Below are 16,574 nucleotides of genomic sequence, written 5' to 3'. Positions count from 1 at the left end.
GTAGTTGATGCTTATATTATATCTTAATTTATTCTGTCTTAACTCTGATCTAGTTTATGTTTAAAAACAGACTGAAGATGATCATTATCCACACTGATGTAGTCGAACTTTACCATCTTCCCTTATTCAGTGTAGTCTTCAAAATAAGCCTCTGGTTGTTTCACTATGGGCTGATGAAAAAGTTCTGGAGATGGATAGTGGTGATGGTTGCACAACAATGTGAACATACTTAATACCGCCAAACTGTCCACTTAAAATGGTTAAAATGGTAAATTTTATATATATTTTATCACAATAAAAAAAGCAAAGCCTCTGGTGCTGTTGCTTTTTTTTTTGGTGAGGAAGATTGGCCCTGAGCTGACATCTGTTGCCAGTCTTCCTCTTTTTGCTTGAGGAAGATTGACCCTGAGCTAACATCTGTGCCAGTCTTCCTCTATTTTGTATGTGGGACGCTGCCACAGCATGGCTTGATGAGTGGTGCGTAGGTCTGTGCCCACGAACCTCGAGCTGCTAAAGTGGAGCGTGCGAACTTAACCACTACGCCACTGGGCCTGCCCCTCTGGTGCTTCTTCAGTTCCTCTTATAGCAGATTCTAGGGAAAAGCTTAGATGTTTTTATGTCACTAGGAAAACTAGTACAACATTTGTAGTAAACTTAGGTTTTCTAGTTTAATATGCCTAATTTACAAAAGAATTTCACTAGATGTATCATCACAAAACATGGATGGATGAGAAGACTGTGAATGTGTTATCCTCTGTGCAGTCTCTTACTGTCCTCTTAAGCATCTGGCTTCTCTTAAGTCAAGTAAAAATCAGAAGTAGTCCGCTGTGAACTGCTTTCTTTAGGGTTATTCTTTTGGTGAATGATCCTTGAACTTTAAGATTTTTAAAAATGTATATGCTTAACTATGCTGCGATATAGGGAATATCTTTATGATTGTCTTTTTGTGTTATTCTTATTTCTAGTCAAATGCACCCTGTATCCTTTTTATTGATGAAATAGATGCTATTACCCCCAAAAGAGAAGTTGCTTCAAAAGATATGGAACGAAGAATTGTAGCCCAGCTCCTAACCTGCATGGATGGTCAGTTTAAAATAATGAATTCACTTTAAGATAATAAATTGTTTTTTTTTTAATAGTATAAGTAATATGTGAAGATATGAAACATTCAAATAAAATAAAACTCAGAGTAAAAAAACAAATATTTTTCATTTCATAAAAGATTACATCATTAATTTTTTTGAGTATATCTTACAGTTATCTTTAATGCCTTTGCACACGCGAACATATATATATGTACACATTGTTCTGTGACTTGCTGTTTCTTTTTTTTTTTTTTTAATTTTATTAATTTATTTTTTCCCCCAAAGCCCCAGTAGATAGTTGTATGTCATAGCTACACATCCTTCTAGTTGCTGTATGTGGGACGCGGCCTCAGCATGGCCGGAGAAGCGGTGCGTCGGTGCGCACCCGGTATCCGAACCCGGGCCGCCAGCAGCGGAGCGCACACACCTAACCGCTAAGCCACGGGGCCGGCCCAGACTTGCTGTTTCTATCTTAACAATATGTCTTGGAAATGTTGCCATTTTAATCTGTTTATATTTACCTCTTTATAACTGCTACATAGTATTCTTTAGGATAGATTTATCATATTGTACTTAAGCATTCCCATTTTGATGGATATTTAAGTTTTGTTTTTTGCTTTACAACAAGCTGTAGAGAATATCCTTGAATGAGCCTTTTTGGTGCACACGTATTTTTCTAGGATAAATACTAAAAATTGAAGTGATGTTTGTTAAAGATCATACATTTTAAATTTTCATAGGAAATGGCAAATTGCCTTCCAGGAAGACTTTGCAGTTTACATTTCCACCAATACTATATGAGTCACCCTTTTTCCAGATCCTTCACTACACTGAATGTTATCAGTTATTTTAATTTTTGCCAGTCTGATGGGTGAAAATTGATATCTCAGTTTGTTTTATTTATTTATTTTTTGTGTGAGGAAGATCAACCCTGAGCGAACATCCATGCCAACCCTCATCTTTTGGCTGAGGAAGACTGGCCCTGAGCTAACATTCGTGCCGATCCGATCTTCCTCCACTTTACGTGGGCCGCGGCCACACCATGGCCTGACAAGCGGTGTATCAGTGCGTGCCTGGCGTCTGGGCCCGGGCCGCCAGCACTGGAGCTCACACACTGAACCGCTACGCCATGGGGCTGCCCTCTCTCGGTTTGTTTTTTTTTTTTTTTTTTTTTAAAGATTTTATTTATTCATTTTTTTCCCCCCAAAGCCCCAGTAGACAGTTGTATGTCATAGGTTCACATCCTTCCAGTTGCCATACGTGGGACTCGGCCCCAGGGTGGACGGAGAAGTGGTGCCTTGGGGCGTGCCCGGGATCCGAACCCGGGCCGCCAGCACCAGAGCGCACGCACTTAACCGTCAAGCCACGGAGCCGGCCCTCTCGGTTTGTTTTAATTTGCATTTCCCTGCTTACCATTGAGAATGATCTTCTTTCCATATGTTTTTGGCTATTTGTATCATTTCCAAAGTCCCTTTTCTCATCCTTTGCCCATTGTTCTATTGGTTTATTTTTCAAGAATTGATTTGAAGGAATAATATACTTGAATATATTATGGAAACAAACTCTGTGTTAAATATATTGCAGTTATTTCCTCCTGATCTGTAACTTGTTTTTCCATTTTGTTTAATGGTCTTTAGATACAAATTTGGAGGGAAGGATCAGCACAAGTAGAACTTTTGGAATTGGATCTACTTAATGTGAAATAGCATGTATTTTGTGTTCCTTGTGGTGCTAGGTTGTAGGTTGCTTATTCTGCTGTTTTATTTTATTGTTTTTGTGTGAGGAAGATCAGCCCTGAGCTAATATCCTTGCCAATCCTCCTCTTTTCGCTGAGGAAGACCGGCTCTGAGCTAACATCTATTGCCAATCCTCCTTTTTTTTTCCCCAAAGCCCCAGTAGATCGTTGTATGTCATAGTTGCACATCCTTCTAGTTGCTGTATGTGGGACGCAGCCTCAGCATGGCCCGAGAAGCAGTGCATTGGTGCGCGCCCGGGATCCAAACCCGGCCAGCCAGTAGTGGAGCGCGCGCACTTAACCGCTAAGCCACGGGGCCGGGCCCTGCTGTTTTATTTTTATGTAAAATTTTCTTGCTGTGTTTTGAGGCCTATGTTCTGAATTAACATATTTTATTGAACCTAAATTGTTATCAGTTATAAGACACCATTATTTTATGTACCGCTAAGAAGGAAAATGACACCAGCAATCAAACTATGACACAGTGCTTTCTGATCACACTGATAGTAGAAGCATTCTGATTTCAGAGGTATTAAAATATGGAAAAAATGAACAAGCACAAGGATTAAGCAGATTACCCATTCATAGAACGTTACTGAAAGCCCTATTAGTTGGGGTTTTTGATATGTATCTCTGTGTTGTGGTTTAAGGTTCCCCTTTATAAACCAGACTAGGGAAAACAGTCCCACTTGCACAGTTATCCTGCCAAATAGTCTGTGCCGTGTGGTTGTTTTTCCCCACAGTTTGAGAATTTTGTAAAACCTTATTAATTCAGAGTTTACAGATTTGAAATTTTAATAATATGAGACTTTTTAAGTAAATGAATATGAACAAGATAATGAGATCACTTAACAGAACTGATTGTACCTAATTTTCCTAATTTCAAAAACTTAAACTCAGATATAATTCTAATTATTAAGAGCTGGAAAGTATCTTAAAATATCATCATCTTGTATATGAGGAAACTGATACGCAGAGAGCTAAGGGCCAAGTTCATTAGGTGAGTCATTGGCAGAGCGTAGGCTGGACTGCAGATGTTTATTTACATGTACACAATTAATGAGCTATCCACAAATGCGTTCATTCTTTATGAGAGCTTTATGCCAGAAACACGTTAACTGTTTCCTTTTACTCTGTGTAGAAAGAAATAAAACTCATTCCTTTTATGATGTTCTGAGATTGAAATGTTGGCTAACGTAACTTCAATTTAACATGATCAAATCATACTCTAGAAGAGGGAGAGAAAGAGTGGCATTTGTCTTTTTTTTAAATAATTTTATTTATGTATTTATTTTCCCCCCAAAGCCCCAGTAAATAGTTGTATGTCATAGCTGCACATCCTTCTAGTTGCTGTATGTGGGATGCGGCCTCAGCATGGCCCGAGAAGCAGTGCGTCGGTGCGCGCCCGGGATCCGAACCCGGGCCGCCAGCAGCGGAGCGCATGCACTTAACCGCTAAGCCACAGGGCTGGCCCGAGTGGTATTTGTCTTGAAGTTACTGGTAGTAGTGAGTGGGTTGCCAATCCTAGCCGAGGTCTGATTTTTATCTTTCAAATGACTCCGTTTAGAACAAAGAAGGAAAAAAACAGCATTTGAAATGGCACCCATGTTGCTAGGTATTGATTTCCTGTGGAAGGATTTTTTCGTTACTGAAGATCTAACAGATTTCTATGATAGTTCTTGTTCAGTTCTGCGTATCAACCCTTGATATGCTCAGAGCATATCGCCAAGACTGTAGTGTCTGAGCGACACGAACTAGAAAAAAGAAGCAATCCCTACCCTTGGTCATTCTTTTAGCTGTGGAAATTAAAACATACATGAATCAGCAGTAGAACAACTTGGGCTCTACACCAGCTTTAGTGCAGAGAGGATTCAGAGGAAGAACATCTTCATGTGAATGCAAGTTTGTAGTTCATCATGCTCCCTAAATTATGAGATGTGACCTCGTTTCTTTTTTTTTATTATTTTATTTTATTTATTTTATTTTCTATTATATTTAATTTAATTTTGATTTAATTTAATTTAATGTAATTTAGTTTAATTTTTTGAGGAAGATCAGCCCTGAGCTACCATCCATTGTCAATCCTCCTCTTTTTGCTGAGGAAGGTTGACCCTGGGCTAATATCCGTGCCCATCTTTCCCTACTTTATATGTGGGATGCCTGCCACAGCATGGCTTGACAAGTGGTGCATAGGTCTGCACCCTGGATCTGAACCTGCGAACCTCAGGCCACCAAAGCGGAGTGTGCGAACCCAACCACCACGCCACTGGGCGGGCCCCAGGTGTCACCTCATTTCCTGTAGTTTCTTTTGCTTATTCAGTGATCTCCTCGTAGAGTAAGTCTCTTCCTTGGGCTGATTTCTTTTATTCAGTTTTCAAAAAGTATTAAAGAGCTTTCCTGTCTCCCTCAAACCTGCCACCTTACGCCTCTCTTCAGTCCAAAGTTTATCAGAAGAATAGTTGCTGTCAACTAAGGATGTTTCTATTTCCATTCTGTTCTGTACCCTCACCCCCTTAGTTGTATACCTGCCTCTACCATTTTACTGAAAATGGCCACAGAAAAGTCGTTGATGATCATCTGTTTGCCACCTCTTTTGGCGCGCTTTTGCCCCTCGTCCCTCTGAACCTCTGTTCTTCAGTGTCTCATCTCAAAACCCGTTTGTCACAGTTGCTGTGAGGGCTGACTGAGGTAGAGGCTGTGACCCAGCGCGGGTGGAGCCTGGCACGTAGTGAGCACTCCCTGCTGGTTGTTGTTGAGGGCCTTCCATAACGTTGACCCCTTGTCCTTGTCCTCGTCAGCACTTTTGTGGAGTCACACGCCCTCTTTCTGTCCTTCTCCTGGGTCTTGGGCAGCTCTTCACCAAGGTCCTTCACTTACTTGCCACCTTTTACCCATCCCTTAAGGCTTTGCACTGGGTCTGCTTTTCTTCTTGCCTCTTACCCATTTCCCAGCCATTCCTGTTCAACTCCTCATTGAACACTCTCCAGTTACATCTCTAACCTGGACCTCTGATGAGCTTCAAACCCACATTCCCAACTGCCTGTCACATACTTGCGTGTGACCGTCACACAGACGCCTCACACTCTGTGTCCAGAGCTAACCTTGCTTTCCCGTTCAGCCTTCTCTGCCTCTGTCGAACCTCCCTCCTGTATTCCTTATTTGAATTAAAAACATCACCTCCCACCTTATCAGGCAAACCTAAGTCGTCTTTGTCTCTTCCTTTTTCCTCACCCTTTACATGGAATCACTTGTTTAGTGCTTTTGATTCTATCTACAACATTGTACTTAAATTGGGCTTTTCCTTTTGTTCTTTTTTTGGAGGAAGATTGGCCCTGTGCTGACATCTGTTGCCAGTCTTCAGGTTATTTGTTCCTTTTTTCTCCCCAGAGCCCCAGTACATAGTTGTGTATCATAGTTGTAGAGTTGTAGCTCTTCTATATGGGACGCCACCTCAGCATGGCTTGATGAGCAGTGAGCACGTCCCCACCTAGGATCCGAACCAGCGAACCAAGGGGCCCCAAAGCAAAATGTACGAACTTACCCACTGTGCCACTGGGCCGGCCCCAGGCTTTTCCTTTTTATTTAGTATGTTCCTGCCTTATTTCACCCATCTCTCACCTGCTTATTGTAATCAAATCACCACAAACTCTTTTCACTTTTATTCCTCTTTACTCTCTTCAAAATTATTATTAGAATTCCCTTTCCAAAACACAAATCTCGTCAGAAAAACCTTTCATGGCTTTCCGTTGGCTAAAGAACATATTATAAATTCCTCATGACTTGGCTGTCAGAGTACTTCATTAGCATCTTACTCTCTTCTTATTCCCTGTGAGGGAGTGTAACTCAGATTTGCTGTTTGTTCAACCCTGGTTTTGGTGAGAGAAATTGTACTTATGAGAGATATGCTTTAGGCCCTGCCTTCCATCCATTCCTAAAAATCTGTCTCTAGATGAAGCCAGAGCAACTGAAGACTGTATTGTATCCCCCATCTCACATTAATGCCGTGAGTCTGTTTCAACACATACGTACTCTGTCTTGCCCAGGCTCCCTGCTGTTGGACTGCTCGCCTTGTCTAAACATGTCACACTATTTGTACCTGTCTGCTCTCACTCATACCATTTCTTCCCTGTAGAATTTCATGAACCTATATCTCTGCTTATTAACGTCCTCTTCACAGGGCTTTCCCGGAATGTTACGTCCTCCCTGAACTCTCCCTCATTCCTCAATCGGAGTTCATAATACCTTCCATTGTATTGCTGTGGTGCTTTCTTTACACTTATTATTATGCTGCACGAAATTTGTCTTATTTGTTTCTTGGGGCCAGCTCAGTGGCGTTGTGGTTAAGTTCGCACGCTCCGCTTTGGCGGCCTGGGGTTCACAGGTTCGGATCCTGGGCTCGAACCTACGTATCACTTATCAAGCCATGCTGTGGCAGGAAGTCACATACAGTGGAGGAAGATGGGCGCGGATGTTAGCCCAGGGCCAGTCCTCCTCAGCAAAAAGAGGAGGATTGGCAATGGATGTTAGCTCAGGGCTGATCTTCCTCACACACAAAAAATTGTCTTATCTGTTTCTCAATAGGTTGCAGGCTGCCTGAGGACAAAGTTTGTATTTATCTTCCTGACATCTTTCATATATTAGACATTTAGTAATTGTAGTTTTATATATATATTGCTGTCAAAATGTGTAATACTTTCCCTCTAACCACTGAAATGACTTGTGTAAGCATTATTGTCCTCGATGTCACATGTCTTGTTCACCACTCATCCTGTGTCTGGTTCTTACTAGATCTGAATAATGTGGCAGCTACAGCTCGGGTCCTAGTCATTGGAGCTACTAACCGACCAGACTCGTTAGACCCTGCTCTGAGACGTGCAGGAAGGTTCGACCGAGAAATATGCTTGGGTATCCCAGATGAAGCATCCAGAGAAAGGTATCCTCTTATAGAATGAAATTTATGTGCCACCGCGTCATCTGAACTGAGTGCTTTGGAAATGAGGGGTGAGAGTACGTGTAGCCTTTTCTTTCTCTCGTTCGTTCTTCTTCAGCTGTTGTATTCATAGTGATCTATAGTATGCTAATTGCAATTCCACATATATAGTCTTTATTTTATTTCTTTATTTTTTTATTTTTTGTGAGGACGATTAGCCCTGAGCTAACACCTGTTCCCAATCCTCCTCTTTTTGCTGAGGAAGACTGGCCCTGAGCTAACATCCATGCCCATCTTCCTCTACTTTATATGTGGGACGCCTGTTACAGCATGGCTTGATTAGTGGTGTGTAGGTCCTCGCATCTGGAATCCAAGCCTGTGAACCCGGGGCTGCCAAAGCAGAGTGCGAAAACTTAACCACTGTGCCACTGGGCCGGCCCTTGCATTTCCACATGTGTAGTCTTTAAGTAGTTACTCAGCCATTCAGGTTTGTTTACTAACGTGTTTATGCCTGCAGCAAAATAATATTATTTAATATTTAAGTTGTTTGTGTTTATTCAGCAAATATGTATTGAGCATATAGTATGTGTCTATACCACTGTGGTAGGTAATATGAGGAATACAAAGAATTATAAGTCCTTGCTTTGAAGATGCTTGCAATATAGGTAAAGAGAAATAAGGCATGTATCCTTTATCAAGCCTTGTTTTGATTAAGTGCCAAAGCTGATGGTAGAGACATGGACACAGTAGAGCCCATCATCCCTACTGGATGAAATCCTGCGTCCATACATCCAGTATTCCATCATCAACAAAGTCCTTAAAGGGCTTTGTAGGTGGCCATATGTTTTTTTTTTTTTTTCTTTTTTTTTGTGAGGTAGATCAGCCCTGAGCTAACATCCATGCCAAGCCTCCTCTTTTTGCTGAGGAAGACTAGCCCTGAGCTAACATCTATTGCCAATCCTCCTCCTTTTTTTCCGTTTTTTCTCCCCAAAGCCCCAGGAGATAGTTGTATGTCGTAGTTGCACATCATGCTAGTTGCTGTATGTGGGACGCGGCCTCAGCATGGCCGGACAAGTGGTGCGTCGGTGCGCGCCTGGGATCCGAACCCAGGCCGCCAGTAGCGGAGTGTGTGCACTCAACCGCTAAGCCACCGGGCCGGCCCCTGTAGTTGGCCATATTTTGAAAAATTTCATGCCTGCAGAAAAGTTGAAAGAATAGCACAATAAATACCTGTATTTAGCCCTGCAGTTAAATTTACCACTTGTTAACATTTTGCCATGTTTACTTTCTTTTTTTTTTTATAATTTTTTTTTTTTAAACTCATTTATTTATTTTTTTTTTTGTGAGCAAGATCAGCCCTGAGCTAACATCCATGCTAATCCTCCTCTTTTTGCTGAGGAAGACCGGCTCTGAGCTAACATCTATTGCCAATCCTCCTCTTTTTTTTTCCCCCCAAAGCCCCAGTAGATAGTTGTATATCATAGTTGCACATCCTTCTAGTTGCTGTATGGGGGATGTGGCCTCAGCATGGCCTGACAAGCGGTGCGTCGGTGCGCGCCAGGGATCCAAACCCAGGCTGCCAGTAGTGGAGCACACGCACTTAACCACTAAGCCATGGGGCCAGCCCGACATGGACATTTTTGAAGTGTCTGGGTAAGTCTTTTGTAGAATACTGCACAATTTAAATTTATCTGATTGTTTCCTCATGATTAGGTTCAGGTTAAACATTTTGGGCAAGAATACTACATAGGTGGTGAGGCGTCCTTCTCAGAACATCATTTCAAGAGGTTCGTAGTGTCAGTGTGTATCATTATTGGTGATGTTAAGTTTGATCACTTGGTTAAGAAATTTGTCCGAGTTCTCTCCTTTCAAGGTACCCTTCTGGGCCTGGCCCAGTGGTGCAGCGGTTAAGTGCACACGCTCTGCTTTGGCAGCCCGGGATTCACAGGTTTGGATCCCGGGCACGCACCAACGCACCGCTTGTCAAGCCATGCTGTGGCGGCATCCCATATAAAGTGGAGGAAGATGGGCACAGATGTTAGCCCCAGGCCGATCTTCCTCGGCAGAAAGAGGAGGATTGGCGTTGGATGTTAGCTCAGGGCTGATCTTCCTGATTAAAAAAAAAAAAAAAAAAAGGCACCTTTCTCTTTTGTACTTAATAAATACAATCTAGATATTTCTGTGTCTACAGTTATTTATGACTGCTTTTTGTCAGTTTGTTCAAACTCTATTTTAGATTCAGAGAGTAAGTTCTATAGGCATTCACGTTGGTGTTTTTATGTAGGCCGTGATGGTTAGCTAAGCCAAGGATAGCTAGGGCCAGAATTCCGTCTGAGGCTAAAGAGGGGTATTAAATGTTAACTGTGTTAGGGCCGGCCCCGTGGCTTAGTGGTTAAGTGCTTGCACTCCGCTACTGGCGGCCCCGGTTCAGATCCCGGGCGCACACCGACGCACCGCTTCTCCGGCCATGCTGAGGCCGCATCCCACATACAACAACTAGAAGGATGTGTAACTATGACATACAGCTATCTACTGGGGCTTTGGGGGAAAAAAAGGAGGAGGATTGGCAATAGATGTTAGCTAGAGCTGGTCTTCCTCAGCAAAAAGAGGAGGATTAGCATGGATGTTAGCTCAGGGCTGATCTTCCTCACAAAAAAAAATAAATAAAATAAATTATAAAAAAGAAAAATGTTAACTATGTTTAAGGCCAGTTGAGAATAGCAGAATCAAAGCCTGAAAGAAGATAGTTCTTGAAGATAATTGAGTGAGAATTTTTTAAGGAAGAGTATTTGTGTTTTTTTTAATCATGGTAAAAAACACGTATAAAATTTACCATCTTAACCATTTTTAAGAGCACAGTTCAGTAGTGTTAAGTATGTTCACATTGCAGCAAATCTCTAGAACGTTTTCATCTTACAAAACTGAAACTCTATACCTATTAAACACTAATTCCCCCTCCTGAGGAAGAGTGTTTGTGATCAAGTCTATGACAAAGGCAGGACGCAGTTTTCTTATTTTTATACTTTTGTCTAGCTCTGAATGCAGAAGCAAAATAGTTATATTATTGTATGCAAATGTTAATGAGTTAAATTCTAAGATGGGGAAATTATATAAATAGATTTAAGGTACATTGATGTTTGTTCCAGATCAGTAATTCTTAGAAAGTCATGCATTAACTGAGGAAACACTTATATAAGCAGCTGTTGTACACCAAGGAGACACAGTGACTGGCACTTCAGTCACTACCTTGAGTCATCAGAAGTGCGATGAGTAGACCGAGATGGAGTCTTAGGGAGGATATATCAGCTATGGGGGTTCTTAAAAGCCTCTCTGAGAAAGCTGAGACTTGAAGAATAAATAGCAATTAACTGATCACATGATGGTGAGAGTATTCCAGGTAGGAATGGCGTGTGTGAGGGCCCTGAGGTGAGTGAGCGCTCAGTGTGTCCAGGGAATCTGGAAGAACAGCGTGGTTATTGAAGAAGAGATGGGACGTGGAAAGGCTGGGGAGGTGTGAGAAGCCAGTTCATATCCACCTTGTTAAGGATTTTGGACTTCTTGTGTGAGTGGTGGGAAGGAATTAAAGCAATTAAGTTCAGCAGGACGGTGATGGAAACCTTTTTTGAAAAGATCAGTGTAGCTGCCCTTGAAGAGTGAATGACAGGAGAGCAGGGAAGGGTTCTGTTATCCCGGTGAGGGGGCTCTGTGATGGGCAGAGGTGATGGCAGCTGGGTTGAAGGAGGTGGGAGTGTGGATAGAAATAACTGGAGTAGCTGGAGACATTTAGGAAGTAGAATCAATAAGCTGTGCTTATCCGTAGAATGTGTGTGTGGAGAGGTGGGGGCTGTGAGCAAGAAGCAACTATTCCCAGGTTTCTGACGTCAGCATCTGTGCAGATGGTTTTCTGTTGAGGGGATGGGAAATACTGGAGGATAAGCAGATGTTTAGAGGAGGACTTGGGGATAGATGGGAAGATAAGGTCAGTGGAGTTAGGGGGACTTGCAGGAGGTCCAGGTGGAGAGGTCACGTTGGTTATTGGACAAGTGAGTCTGGAGCTCTGAGGAAGTAAAAATTTGAGAATCATCAATCTATTGATGGCAGTTGAAGTTATGAAGATAGATGCGATTGTCCAGAGAGAGTATGAAGAGCGAATGACAGGTCCTGGGACAGGCCCAAAGAGGTTAACAGGCTAAGGATAGGAAAAGAGCAGCCAGAAGTATTGGGAAAATGAAAAGAATGTTGTGTAGTGGAAGCCAAGGGAAGTGGATGTTTCCAGAAGGAGGAATGAGAGGTCATGCAAGGGAGGGCTGAAAATTTGTTTTTTGAATTGAGCAACCTAGAGGTCACTAGTGAACGTAACCAAAAGCTGTTTGAGTTGAACGATAGGGGCAAAATCCAGGTTGGAATGGCTGGGGAGCAAATGGAAAGTGAAGACATGGGAGCAGCAGACTTCCACAGTCCGTTTAGGGGAAGTTTGGCTGTGCAGGAGAAGAAGGAAGGTGGTAGCTACGTGAGGCGGATAATGGGGTGTCAAAAGAGAAGGTTTTTTCAGCATGGGAGAAACTTGAGTGTCTTTAAATGCTGATGGGAAGGAGCAAATGGGAGGAATGGGGGATCAGAGCTTATGTGTAGGTATTGGCCTTAGAATGAGGGATGCTTCCATGGAAACGACAGTAAACAGGAAGAAAGAGTATGAAGGCGAGGAGGCCCATCTGTGGGGTGCTGGCAAATTGAGGGCGTTTCCTCTGTGAATTCAAAGTGAGATCATCTGATGAAAGTGAGGCACACGCTGGATAGGTTAGAGGACTGAGGAGGATGAAAGCCTGAAATTGCTTTCTTGGATAACCTTAGTTGAGCTGGCTGGGATAACAGGAGGATTTTCAGGCAATGTTTAAGATTGGGATATAGAGCCAGTAGGCTGGTTTTATGATTTTTTCCCCCTAGTTTAAAGGCTTCCTGTAAGGATTGAATTAATGTACCCAGCACGATGTCTGACACATAGGAAGAAACATTTTTTTCGAGGTAGCTCTTGCTGTTTTTCTGAGCTTTAAAAGCATTTTATAATGGAAAATCCCAGTGTACACAAAAGGAGTCTAATATAATTTTTCCAGTTTCTATTGCTGCAGAACAAACCACCCCAAATTTAGTGGCTCACAACAACAACAATCGTTGTATTGTCTCTCACGGTTTCTGTGGGTCAAGAGTCCAGAAAGGCCTTCGCTAGCTGGTGCCGTCTCAGGCTCTCGTATGGTTGCCAGGATGGTGGTTGGAGCTGGAACCTTGTGGGGGCTTAGAGCAGCCCGGATGTCTTATCTGTCTGCCTGCCTGTCGATCTGATCTGGCTTATCTGTCTCTCTTCTATCTGTCATCTGATCTGGTCTGTCCCCTCCTCCTTTTTTGTCTTGTCACCTAAAGGCCTCTCCACGTGGCACCCCTTACGGGATAGTCTGGGCGTCCTCAGAGCTGGGCAGCCCTGGGGTGGTAGGATTCAGACATGGCAGCCTGGGGCTGCAGCATGAGGATTGCAGGGAATGGGCTGAAGTGGCCTTGCCTTTTTGACCTAGCCTTGGAAGTCACATGGTTCCAATTCCACTGTACTGTATCAGTTGATGGGTCACTAGGCTCAGGCCAGATTTAAGGGGAGGAGTCATAGACCCTACCTTCCAGTGAGAGGAGTGTCAGGAATTTGTAGATGTGCTCTAAAACTGTCAAAATAATGAACTCCATGTCTTATCACCCAGTTTCAACAGTTATCAACATTTTCAGTCTTGTTTTATTTACCCTTTACTTTTTTTTCCTGGAGTGTTTGAAAGCAAATCCCAGGCATTATATCATTTCAACTATAAGTACTTCAGTATCTAATGGATAAAGACTTTATTAAACATATATGCAATGCCATTATATAGCTAACAAATAATCTTTAATATATCTAATATCGAACCATATTCATATATGTAGTATATAGTTGTGTTATGAATTTTGACTATATCCATATTTAGCATTTTCATTTCTCATCTAGATAAATATTGTTCACTGCTGACCCAAGTCATATATTATGATCGCATTTCCTTTCTTCACCTTTTTAACTTTTCTGGAATACACAGTTGCCATATTTTTTTCATTTGCTAACCCTCTCACAACTTTTTCTGCGTTCTCTGTTTTCTCCACGTCTTTTTTTTCCTATGTGTGCCTATTTGTGTTTGTTTGGGCCTGTCTTATACCTTACATTACAGTGAGAGGCAGTGAGAAATAATATGTAAAGTCAGAACAACAGTACCTGGTCTGCAGTAAGTCTTGATAATTGACAACTGTTATTATTATTTCATGTTGACGGCTTTCCTCAAGCAGCAGTCCTTGGCTGTCCATTCATCTTTTACGAGTGAGACTGGTTAGCCGTCTGCAGTACAGGCTACTTTGTTGAAACATGAGTGCCATGATGAAGCAGGCAGATGACCAGCTAACTTTTTAGCTAGAAAACTCCCAATGTCGCTTTGTGTAGATTGTTTTTGTTGAGTCAGTTCAGATTATTCAGCAGATCTTCAGACAACGCCATGGGGCTCTGTGTGTAGCTGCTGGTCTTCTGACCTGGGCGGAGAAAGGAGCTGAGGGATTGCACATGCTGTACACAGACTTTGGCCCATTTTTCTGACGGAGTTGATCTTAACAGTTGTCCACAAACAGGAGCTTCCCTCCCCTGGTTCTGTTTCACCAGAGAGCACATTCCTGGCATCCTGCTGGTTGAGAGGGTGGAGAATACGTGGGGTCTTAAGACTTCTGAGACAGAGTTTCAGATAATTTCTGTGTTTTCGGCTCCCTGCCGTGGCCCTGATTTCTGTAGTCAGACACTTTGATGCCTCTGGTTCCTGGTGTGTGGAGTTCCACCAGACAAATGTACTTCCTTCTCATTAGTACGCCTCTCTGCAAAGGTTAATTTTGACTTTGTCCCCTCTGCTAGATCATTTACCATTCTCCATCCACTTTCCTCATGAATTGTGGTTTAAGATTACAGATAATCAAATATCTATTAGTATATACTGATATAAATGATGGAAGAAATAAATAAACGGGTGGGAATAGGTGTAGCAGAATTCCAAATAATTTATGTAGATACACTGCGCTTAAGGAGGTGGCGTATCACTCCCTGCTCCTTAAGTGAGAGCTGGGCATAGCAACTTATTTCCAAAGAGTACAGTATGGGAAGGGAGGGAAGAGTAACTTCAAGCACAAGCCCTTTCAAACACTGTCTCAAACCTGGTGATACATCTACAGTGATAAGTTATGTCGATAGTAGGTATCTTTGATGTGATGTGAAGAGAATGACACTTGACCTCTTTGATCTTCTTCCCAAAAACACGTTACCCTAGTCTAATCGTGGTAACAATATCAGACCAATCCCAGATGAGGGATATTCTACAAAATATTGGGCCAGTAATCCTCCAAATTGTCTTTAATAATAGGAGAGGGGTGTGGGGTATATAGAACTCTGTACTGTCTTTGTAATAATTCTGTAAATCTAAAACTGTTCTAAAATAAAAGTTTTATTTTTTAAAAATGAGTTAACTCATCCTCTTTATAGTCAAATATATCATTAAACCTGGATCGTTTATTCTGGGAACCCCATAATATTTGAATCTTTGTAGGGACTTACAGCCCTTAGGGCGCCAGCTAGAGCTGACGCAGAGAGACCCATGTTGGGTAGCCTTACTCTTCTTTGGTAGTACAATATGCATCCATCATAACCCTCAGCTATCTGTTTCCTTCAATATCCCCTATCAGCATGAATACCTCTCTTTATATAGAGCCACCCTAAAGCCTATAGCCTAAGCCTGTTCTGTTCACTTACATGACCCCAAATGAATTTTCTATAACTTATTCTCCATCAGCTTGACATTTGAAAATATTAGTCTCCCTTACAAATTTGGAAATTTCAAAATATATTTCCTTGTCCAAGTTAATTAATATGTCACAATCTGTAAATAATAACAGCTAACACTTCTTGGGCGCTTATGATGGATCAACCACTGTTCTAAGGGCTTTGCATGTATCCATTTACAACAACGTCCCTGTGAGTAAGTGCTATACTTACTATACTATATTTTTAACAGATGAGAAAACTGAAGCCCAGAGGAGAAGTAACTGGTCCGGGTTACTCAAAGAGTAGAAGAGCTGGTACCAGACTCAAGGGGTCTAGCTTCAGACCTTCTGTCCTGAATATCTTTACAGCTTTTAAGTTTTATTCAATAGGTCTTTACAGAAATTGTTGAAGGTGTGCCGTTAATAATAATAATCTAGGTAGTGTAGTGGTTAAGTTCGCACGCTCTGCTTCAGCAGCCTGGGGTTTGCGGGTTCAGATTCCAGGCGTGGACCTACACACCGCTCATCAAGCCATGCTGTGGTGGCGTCCCATGTACAAAATAGAGGAAGACTGGCACAGGTGTTAGCTCAGTGACAATCTTCCTCAAGCAAAAAGAGGAAGATTGGCAACAGATGTTAGCTCAGGGCCAATCTTCCTCACACGAAAAAAATTATCTAGAAATCCACATTTCATTGACACGTACCACGTTGCCAGTTTAGCTGAGCAGAATTTGTCACACATGCGATATAGGGATGAACAATAGGTAGAGATGAAGTTGGGGAAGTAACTGTCCTTATATAAAATTGGATATGAAAGTGTGTATCACCATTACTTTTTGCGATGAATAGAATTAATGTTTTATTTGAGTTTGGAGGCTTTTATTTCTGGTACCTGTCCATTTAGTCTACACTAAAAGTAGAACTTACCTTATATCCTCATAAATTATTCGTCTTATTTCCTCTCTGATAT

General features: G+C 42.0%; 1 protein-coding gene across 3 annotated transcripts in view; it reads left to right on the top strand.

Annotated features, from left to right (window-relative positions):
* NVL (nuclear VCP like) overlaps window positions 1-16,574 on the top strand; it is a 108,019-nt gene that overhangs the window by 23,464 nt on the left and 67,981 nt on the right. For all 3 annotated transcript variants that reach the window (XR_015550023.1, XM_087424398.1, XM_004439596.3), the window contains exons 11-12: window positions 966-1,083; window positions 7,609-7,753. Coding sequence is in view for 2 of the 3 variants with exons in the window: in XM_087424398.1 (XP_087280524.1) it covers window positions 966-1,083; window positions 7,609-7,753 (263 nt within the window). In the remaining variant the exon portion in view is untranslated. The remainder of the gene's footprint in view (window positions 1-965; window positions 1,084-7,608; window positions 7,754-16,574) is intronic.

This window comes from Ceratotherium simum, chromosome 36 (assembly GCF_057802395.1).
Source record: "Ceratotherium simum simum isolate JZ-2026a chromosome 36, ASM5780239v1, whole genome shotgun sequence".
NCBI lineage: Eukaryota > Metazoa > Chordata > Mammalia > Perissodactyla > Rhinocerotidae > Ceratotherium > Ceratotherium simum.
This window is presented reverse-complemented; position numbering and strand designations above follow the sequence as displayed.